This window comes from Sebastes umbrosus, chromosome 20 (genome assembly GCF_015220745.1).
Source record: "Sebastes umbrosus isolate fSebUmb1 chromosome 20, fSebUmb1.pri, whole genome shotgun sequence".
Classification (NCBI taxonomy): domain Eukaryota; kingdom Metazoa; phylum Chordata; class Actinopteri; order Perciformes; family Sebastidae; genus Sebastes; species Sebastes umbrosus.
In genome coordinates this window covers 26,576,186-26,586,657 of record NC_051288.1, presented here as the reverse complement: position 1 = coordinate 26,586,657, position 10,472 = coordinate 26,576,186, and the positions used below count along the sequence as shown (strand labels likewise).

At 45.8% G+C, this 10,472-nt stretch overlaps 1 protein-coding gene across 4 annotated transcripts in view; it reads right to left on the bottom strand.

Annotated features, from left to right (window-relative positions):
- Positions 1 to 10,472, bottom strand: part of LOC119479299 (glutamate receptor ionotropic, delta-1-like) — a 555,378-nt gene that overhangs the window by 92,051 nt on the left and 452,855 nt on the right. For all 4 annotated transcript variants that reach the window (XM_037754721.1, XM_037754723.1, XM_037754722.1 and 1 more), the window contains exons 7-8: positions 5,547 to 5,708; positions 1,828 to 1,947 (exon numbers count right to left, since the gene is read on the bottom strand). In XM_037754721.1, the coding sequence (XP_037610649.1) occupies positions 1,828 to 1,947; positions 5,547 to 5,708 (282 nt within the window). The remainder of the gene's footprint in view (positions 1 to 1,827; positions 1,948 to 5,546; positions 5,709 to 10,472) is intronic.

Here is a 10,472-nt window from a genome sequence, read left to right as displayed (position 1 = left end):
AAGGTGCATCTCTCCCTTTGAGGTGCTTTGTGAATTACACGGTTTATTTTGGTCTCATTTGTGCAGGTTTTAACGGACGCAAACGCCACGCCAACCTTCTGTGAATTCACCCCTCAGTGTGAAAGAGTGTGAGACACAGTGAAAACGTGTGGAGGTGTACTGAATGTGTGATCGTGTGAGTCTGAGATGTTTGTGTCAGACTGAGCTGCTAGCAGTTCTTCAGTTCAGGATCCCAAGTTTCTTAAACAGCCAACAATATAACGTCATCATAGATGTTCTTCTCTGAAGCACCAACAACATCTGGTGCTCCTCTCAGAGAGACTAAAGATGACGTCTTGCGTCGTGTTACTGCACATTATCACAAAGCTTGTTCCTGGTCGAAAACACTAGAAATACTGAAACTTAGTCGGATCAGGGAGGGAGAGAGAGACTTATGGTACGAGTCCACATGGGCGTCCTAGCATTGGCCTGCCTGCAACCAGCTTTCACACCAGAACCAACATGACGCCTCGTTTGGAAACTTCTTTCTGGTATATTACGAAAATATGTCATTGAAATGTGTTTCTGAAAACATCTGAGGTGAAAAATAATCCAATCCACGCAGTCGCTGAATGTCGTCATTTTAGATCAACAACGGTTGGTTTAAAAGTTTCTTGTGAGTCTCCAGAAGCAGTGAGTCGCGCCGGACGCCCCTGATTTGCATAAAGTAGCCCTGACCTCATCTTTATGCAAATGAGGAGCAGCCAACAAATGTGCTACGAGAATGCATTGCACGGCTTTTTACATAGACAATGAATGGGAAGCGTGGAGAGGACGGAGCCTGTGGACACGAACCATTAAGCGGAAGTTGTGATACGTGTCCACAACCTCCGTCCTTTCCACGCTTCCCATTCATTTTCTATGTAAACATCTGTGCAATGCATTCTGGTAGCGTAGCGTCACAATTCGAGAGACGGATCGTCACATCGGCCGCTCCTCATTTGCATAAAGTTGAGGTCGAGGCTACTTTATGCAAATCGGGGGCGTCCGGCGTGACTCGCCGCCTCTGGAAACTCCCTAGAATGCCTAAAATAAAGACGGATTCATCAACTGAACGGATTACATCTCGCATGAAATGTTTTCAGAAACACATTTCGTGAACTATTTTCTTGATATCAGAGAAGAAAGTTTCCAAACGAGCCGCAATGTTGGTTCCGGTTTGAAAGCTGGGAGCAGCAGCCCACAGTTTGTCCAATCAGGTACCTTGTGTCTAGTGGCTGCACATCAAGCACCCGATGCTGGGAAGCGAGGCGATCCCCTGCGATAAAAAACTCCCCTGCAGACACGTACCATTGTACCTTCTGCGTCCGTGAGTACGCAGAAGGTCCGTTGGGGTCCACATGATGTGAATTTCGTCACAGCTGTCTGCGTGTGCGTCGGTTGGGGAGTGTAATCGAGGCTTAACGGTAACTAATAATATAGGTAGCTGGCTTGCAAACATTAGCGTAGCCACCCTTTGACTGCTAAATGAAACTAACTTGGGGAAGCTTGAGGAAAGATTTCAACTATTATTTCTTCATATCAGGACACCATATCATTCATCATTTACCAGAACAAGTCGCTCAACATCAACCGCCATCCACTTTAAAGTAGCTTAACTTGTGCTAAATGTCTGCTGGCAAAATCTAATCCTCCTCCCACAGAGAGAAGGAAACTATTAAACTGAATAATAACAAAAATCAGACGGCATCTCTGTAGGTTTGACACACGTAGGCGATGTCGCCTCTGCGTCGCCTCTGCACCGCCTCCTTCCGCCTCAGCGGTCAAAGTGAAACGCCGTGAACTCACCCTCTTGATGTCCTTGCCGAAGGTCTCGCTGAAGCTGGAGCCGAGGATCTCGAACTGGACGTGAGAGTTGGCGCCGCCGTCCTTAAAATCCATGTTACCGGTCAGACCTGTGATGTTGCCCTGAAGGGACGGACGAGAGAGACACGGAGAGAGAGGACTTCAAAAACCATGAAGGATTATCTGGACACATTCACTTTCTCTCTGCTAAAACTGTTATCAATAAACATCAGTCTCCTTTTATCTGGACCTCTTACTTGTGTGGCATGAGAGGGGGTTTGTTTCCTACTGACATTACTGAACTCTAAGTGGTGTCATAGGACTTATTTTCTAATAGTCACACAGGTCTGGAAAGGACTGACACACCTGGGTTAGGCGTCAGATCAGACAGCAGTGACACATTGAGACTTCCACGCTGCAGCACAGAGGACAGAACAGAAACTAACGGCTACTTCATTAAACTCTATTTCATCTTGTACCCGTTGTTAAAGAGGCCTTGCCAGTATTGTTAACTTTAATGTTCATGCAGATAAAATATAATGAAGTGACAGAGGAGAGCAGGATGAAGGGAGGAAGACGATGAGGAGATATTAAAGGGGGGTCAAAGAGAGAAATGAAGGAGGGAGAGGAAAAACAACTCTCTAGCGTCTGTATGAGACGCACCAGGCTTTCAACTCTCGTAGTCGTAGTATAAAGACAGAGAAAGTCTGGACGTTCACCCTGGAGGCCGAGGCCGCTGTTCCTAAACCAGTTCAAACCAAGTCAACGTTGATTTATTTTACCGTAGTTATGTAATTTATGTACTTAAAGGGACTCTATGTAAGAATCAGAAATTGCTTGTTAACAGCGACACCTGTAGCCGTTAAGTCGCTCACGCTTGTGCTCGCTCTACATAGACATGAAGGAGCATCACTCAACACAGTGAGGAGACACACGTAAACAAACACAAGACTTTCAACCAGGAGACCGCGGTTCATGTCCCGTGTGACACTAAAAGTAACGTCGACTTATTTTGTCACGCGAGTCACTAGTTAGTGAATTAACTAACTAAGTGGTTGTGTTGCTTAACTTCCTGTGGAAACGGAAGTTTATTTTGAAAGGACACTATGCATGTAACGAGCGTCCCTCGTCCGTGCAAAAGTAACGCTAGAGGGGTACAGCGTGCATCAGTCTCCGATGCCGAGGGGCGCTGACCAGGCGGTAGTATTTGACGCGTTGGTAGTGAGAACGTCTTCATCACTCGGGTAGAAAATGTTGCCGCTGTGACCTTTCAAACTGCTGCTGTACCTTTCATATCAAGCTGCTTCCCATGATGCTTTGTGAGCTGCTAATGTGTGTGATATTGATGTGAGAGTGACGACCCGAGGGACACGAAGCACACTGAACGCACATATATATCCCCATGGAAACCAAGGAGCGTATTAATGAAAGCTCAGCGACGTCTCCTCGTTGATCAGTCGCCTCCATGTAGAACACACAGCGTGAGAGACGTATGACGGACGCATCGTATAAAATACCGTTAGGCGCTGACACAGCAGCTGAAAAGGCCACGGATGAAATGTCACTTCATGTCGTATGTATAAAGCGAGACTGAAGACGCCCATCACTGCAGGCCCAGCCGGCTAAATGTTGGTCTGTCAGCTGCTAAAGGTCGCCGTCACCGTCACCTGGAGGAGAGTAATGCTCCATAATGTTTGTTTTGGTTTGCCAGCAGCTTGCTACAGAGTCAGCGATGCTTCCAGTCCTCCATCAGTCTTCCCGACTATAAAGAAATACCGCAGCATCACCGTGTGGCTATTTGTACAACAGAGGCAGCGTTTTCCTGATCTCAGGTCCGTCAGTACGTCTGATTCTGATGGAGGACATCGTTTGTAAAGAAGACAAAGGTCATGAGAGACGTAATAAAACATTAAGTTACGGACGTGGCAGCGAAAATAAAACAGGGAAACAATCACACCTCCAACACACCGGAGAGGAACAAGGTTTGAGTAAAGCGGAGCTCTTGACGCTCCGAGAGATTCATCAGCAGAAACATCTTTCACCAATCAGAGCGTGAGAACGAGAACACGGGTCGTTGATGACGGACGATTTCCTCGTTAACACAGAACCAGTTTATTTTTTTATTTATTTAAGGTTGTTATTAATCTAATCACGCTGTAATCGTCTCCTCCACACGGAGCCTTCAAAGGTTTTTATCAATTCAATCTTTAACAGAAAACGACACCTTACTGTCCGTTTGAAGCTACGCTGACGCTACAGAGGAGATCAAGGCTATTAGTGTCGGCTAACACGCGATCACATTCAATCTGTTCATCAGTCCGACGGCCTCCAACAGATTATCATCACAACACCTCAACTCTTTCATCAACTGTCGCCATATCGGAGCTTCATTTGTGCAGAAAATAACATATTTCTGTAATATCACAAATACAAATATTACTTATTTATTGAATACAAAATAAATATTTGTATAACCATTAATAGATTCTAACTTAGAGAGAAATACTGAAGGAGGTGAATCAGCTGGAAAAGCTGCAGATCATTGGAGAGGTTTGCATGTTCTGACCCTGAACGCATCATGAGACTGAATAAAGATAAACTGTTTGTGGTGCGTTCTGGCCCTGAACGCATCATGAGACTGAATAAAACTGTTGTGGTGCGTTCTGGCCTTGAATGCATCATGTGCCTGAATAAAGTGAAACTGCTGTGGTGTGTTGTGTCCCTGAACGCATCATGAGACTGAATTAAAAACTGCTGTGGTGCGCTGTGGCCTTGAACGCATCTTGAGACTGTATAAAGGTAAACTGCTGTGGTGTGTTCTGGCCCTGAACGCATCGTGAGACTGTATAAAGGTAAACTGCTGTGGTGTGTTGTGGCCCTGAACGCATCATGAGACTGTATAAAGGTAAACTGCTGTGGTGTGTTCTGGCCCTGAACGCATCGTGAGACTGTATAAAGGTAAACTGCTGTGGTGTGTTCTGGTGGTGTGTTCTGGCCCTGAACGCATCGTGAGACTGTATAAAAGTAAACTGCTGTGGTGTGTTCTGGTGGTGTGTTGTGGCCCTGAACGCATCTTGAGACTGTATAAAGGTAAACTGCTGTGGTGTGTTCTGGCCCTGAACGCATCATGAGACTGAATAAGGGAAACTGTTTGTGGTGCGCTGTGGCCCTGAACGCATCATGAGACTGAATTAAAAACTGCTGTGGTGTGTTCTGGCCCTGAACGCATCATGAGACTGAATTAAAAACTGCTGTGGTGTGTTCTGGCCCTGAACGCATCATGAGACTGAATCAAGGGAAACTGTTGTGGTGTGTTGTGGCCCTGAACGCATCATGAGACTGAATCAAGGGAAACTGCTGTGGTGCGTTGTGGCCCTGAATGCATCATGAGGCTGAATAAAGGTAAACTGCTGTGGTGTGTTCTGGCCCTGAACGCATCATGAGACTGAATTAAAAACTGCTGTGGTGTGTTCTGGCCCTGAACGCATCATGAGGCTGAATAAAGGTAAACTGCTGTGGTGTGTTCTGGCCCTGAACGCATCATGAGACTGAATCAAGGGAAACTGTTGTGGTGTGTTGTGGCCCTGAACGCATCATGAGACTGAATCAAGGGAAACTGCTGTGGTGCGTTGTGGCCCTGAATGCATCATGAGGCTGAATAAAGGGAAACTGCTGTGGTGTGTTCTGGCCCTGAACGCATCATGAGACTGTAGTGTTTGTACCTTCTGGATGGTCTCCAGCATGGACCAGCCTCCGTTCCACGGCTTGGTGGACTTCCTGATGCAGTTGAGGCTGGCCATGCTGTGCCACTTCCTGTCCTCCAACTTCCTGTAGAAGGCGTTGGCGAGCATCAGCACGCTGTCGTACAGGTAGAGGTTGGACACCTGGAGGGAGGAGACAGAGGAGAGGCCAGTTTAAAATATATATACTGTATGTATTGAATAGGTATTCATAGAGGACTGTATAGGTGTTGGTTGCAGGTAGCGAGAACACTCAGGACGCTCTTATAGGGTTGATTCCTCCTTTTACTGATTAGTCTTTAACATAACAGCACAGTATTCCTCACACAGGCTTACAGGTTTCCATTTGAACAAGGTGTGATCTTGAATGTGTGTGGTCTATAACAAGAACATAAGAAAATGCCACATTATAATTATTAAATTAACCAGTTATATTTGACTTAAATTGCTTATTATTATTATTACTACATTAAATCAGGTATAGATATATAAAGGAAGACATTATACTTACTGCTGCTTTAAGTTGCAGTACAAACATGCTTCCAAGTCATTTAAACATATATAGCAGAATGCCAACATGATCTACATCAACAGTGTACCAGAGAAGAGCAGCTAAGGGCATCAGCATGAACAGATTAGCTCAGCATCTGTAAAACAGCCCCAAACACATAAACCCAAAGTCTCATTCAAAGTCCTGTTCAGTGGGAAATAGCTGCATTTACTCACTTTTCATCAGAGACGCACACCAATCACACCACTTAGATGCAGTAAAATCCACTTTTTACTCTCTCTGTTCAACATGCTTCTGGCTCTGCCTCTCTCTCTCTCTTAATTACTGAGTGCGCAGCTCCATGTGCTCAATAGAGCAGCTTCACATTCTGCCACAGAGGGCGCTGTTACAACAGTCAATAGCCTTTCCAACAGTATGCATATGTTTTATGTCTGCAGCGAGATCGCTCTCTAGATATCAACAAGAGAAGAAATAAAGATGTATTATTAAAGGGACTATTTGTAACTTTCAGAAATGCTTCTTAACAGCGACACCTGTGGCCGTGAAATCAACGAAAGTCAGCGTCGGGCTCGCGCTTGCTCGCTCTCAATATACCTGAATGAGCATCGCTCAACACAGTGAGGTGACACACGTCAGCTAAAAGCACAATATCACTCTATATTTCAGCTGCTTGGCAGTAATGTTAGCTGACCAGACGAAGGTCTCTCCATGAACATGATTTAGATCTGATCTTAGTGTTGGCTTTTCCTGCCTCAGTGCAGGCTGAGGCAGCGGGGCTCTGCAGCGAGTCTCCCTGCTCTCTGCGCCCGCAGCCGGAGAGAGCAGGGGAGACACCGGCACCCGGTCGGTAACGAGAAGACAACGTAACTCTCTGCACAGTTCGGTCACTTCACAAGACACGGGAAACCTCTGTTGGTCTGGAGGAGCTGCAGCAGTTATTTCTGCACAAACGTCCACTGAACATTCACTAGATATTCTCAGAGCTAAACTAACTCTTCTGCAGTGTGGAGTGAGCGCACGTTCACGTCTAGAGGTGGAGAGAGCTGAGCTGTCTGAGTGAAGGCGAGCAGGCAGAGGAGGAGGGTACAGCGGCTACACGCGAACGCGCATATGCGAGCGCGCATGTGTGACGATCCGCTACGTTTATGCACGTACAAAGTTACAAATAGTCCCTTTAAGATAAAAGATATATTGACACGCCGTCCCCGGTGGTCCAACAGTAACACTAGAGGCGTACCGCGTGCGAGTACGAGTACATGAGCACAGTATCGGACCCGATACCCGATACTGGTATCAGTGCATCCCTAGTTCACATCATTGATAACCTTATCGATTAGGAAATTAATATTTCCAAGAGTTTCCCTGAAGCTGCCTCATCATCACCTGCAATTTTATTTTACATTCTTCATGCATTGCATTGTGGGACAATCATCACATCAAGTGTCTTTTATTGCACCGGCCACATGTGTGACACAGCTGGATGCTGCATCATCTACACACACACACACTCAGTGGATGGTGTGGAGATGACAGTCAGCTCGTCGCCAGCCTGTCCACATGTGATCATGTCGTGTCTCACCCAGGGCTGCAGAGGGTCGAGGAAACACACTGTGACAAATCACACACTCACACACACACACACACACACACACACACACACACAAACACACACTGACACGTCAAAGCAGCGAGCAGAGACCAAACGCAGGGTGACAAATGAGCATCGCTCTGTCCAGATGAGTACAGCTGACTGGCATGAAGTCCATGCAGCACGCTGCCTGAGGGCACACTGTGACAAATCGCACACACACACACATACAGCCTCTTTTGTCATAGAAAAGCTGAATCTGAAGAGAACAATAGGCAGAGACAGCAGAAAAAGGAAAACCATAATTGAAGCAATCTGCAGGATCCTTGTGTTGAAAAGGTTCAATCTGTGACCCGAATGTAAAACAGCGAGCAGGAAGCTGCTGCTGACGCTCCTCCACTGACTGACAGCTGTTTGAATAACAACAGACAACAACTGAATCTATCAGGAGAGAATACAGATCAGACCTGAAACCTGTCATATCTATCATCAGTTTACACGCTCAGCTACCGACCACGGAGATGTCCAACACGTCGACAATGACAAAGTGTTTCACGCAGAAGCTGCAGTTTTTGCACGTTTTACTAATAAAGCTGAAGGGCTGAACGTATTATCATTGTTTAATCTGTTGATTATTTTATCAATAGACTCGTTGTTTGGTTTATAAAATATTCACATTTAAAGGGACTGTGTGTAACTTCTTACACGTATAAATCATTGCTGGTCGGTGTCTCATGCGCGCTCGCTTGTGTCTCCGCTGTTCAGACTCAGACTCCAACACAAACTCCAGTGAAGCACCAAAACCTCTTGGTTGTATCTAGTGAAGCTGTTAAACAGTGTTGGCCGCGGTCGGAGGACGCGGGGGAGACCGTAGCTTTGGTCTCCAGGACCGGAGTCTCTGCTGTACTCTGCTCCTCTGCTCCTCTGCCTGCCTTCACTCACACACCACGCTCCTTCTCTCTCTCTCTCTCCACCTCTCACGTGCATGCTGCTCACTCCACACTGCAGAAGAGTTAGTTTAGCTCTGAGAATATCTAGTGAATGTTCAGTGGACGTTTGTGCAGAAATAACTGCTGCAGCTCCTCCAGACCAACAGAGGTTTCCCGTGTCTTGTGAAGTGACGGGGCTCCGCAGAGAGAAACGTTATCGCCTCCGACCAAAACTCCGGCGTCTCCCCCGTTCCCTCCGGCCGCGGTCGGGAGGCTGAGGCGGGAAAAGCCAACACTAGGATCAGCATTGATTCATGGAGAGACCTTGGTCTGGTCAGCTAACATTACTGCCAAGCAGCTGAAATATAGAGTGATATGGTGCTTTTAGCTGACGTGTGTCTCCTCACTGTGTTGAGCGATGCTCCTTCATGTCTATGTAGAGCGAGCACAAGCGCCAGCAACAGGACGCTGACTTTAGTTGACTTAACGGACACAGGTGAAGCTGTTAACAAGACATTTCTGATTCTTACTAACAGTCCCTTTAACTGAGGTCAAGGAGAACGAGAGGAAACAGGAGAGAAGGATGAACGAGAGAGACATGAGGGGGACATTTTTAAGTACAGGTTTGTGATTTAGGGAAAGAGACAGAGAGGGATGGAAACTTAAAACTTAAACTTTAAAATGAACTTAATAGAGACAAAGAGAGGGAGGAGGATGGATGGAGAGAGAAATAAGAGCAGAAGGAGAGAAAAAAAAACAGATGACAAAAGGGGAATAAAAGAAAAGACAAAGAAGATCGATAAAGAAAGAGAAGACAGACGGGAGACGGAGATGGAGACGGAGATGGAGATGGAGATGGAGAGTGTGTGTGTGTGACCTTGGCGTCGTCCCAGCTGTGATGTGGGACATCTTGTGAAAAACTACATCCGTCTCCACAAATGTCAAAACAAGACGTAATATTTGTCAGCGTAAATTACAGTAATTGTTCTGTTTGCTGCCGTTAAATGTCAACCACACATCACGGTGATATTTCATAACTGGGAATAGTAGTCCACATCAGTGTGTGTGTGTGTGTGTGTGTGTGTGTGTGTGTGAGTGTGTGTGTGTGTACTGTGAGCTCTCTGGATTTAAACTGGAGATTAAATGTGAACAGATTTACTGGGATGAGTCCAGTTTGACTTCATGAAACTAACTTAACACCGACTACGTTTACATGCACACTGATATCCCGCTATTATCCAGAATATGACAATGCTGTGAATGTGATGCGGGTCGTGTAAACACTGAGTTCTAGCCGACAGTTTGCAGAGATGCATGTCCAAAATAAAAGAAGGAGAAACACAGCGGCTGTTCAACGTTATGAAAGACTTGATATCAACTGTTTTTTGCACAAATATCACAACGCTGACCTTTTCAAGAAAGTGGTTGAAGGAATGAAAGAGGGAGGCTGAGTTCACCACCGGTTACATTAATCAGAGTGTGAACGGCTGCATTTAAACGTAGTCAGTGACACATAAAGTCAGGAGCTAATTAGTGACTGTGTGTTCATACTAATACAAATATTGAATCGCAATTAATCGCAAATCAATGGCACATTTTTTATCTGCACAACAACAACACAAAACAATGACAGATATTGTCCAGAAACCCTCACAGGTACTGCATTTAGCATAAAACAATATGCTCAAATCATCTATGACTTGCCCCAAACTGCATGTGATGATCATAAAGTGGGCATGTCTGTAAAGGGGAGACTCGTGGGTACCCACAGAACCCATTTACATTCACACATCTGAAGGTCAGAGGTCAAGGGACCCCTTTGGAAATGGACATGACAGTTTTTCCTCGACAACATTTAGCTCAAGTTCGGAGCGTTATTT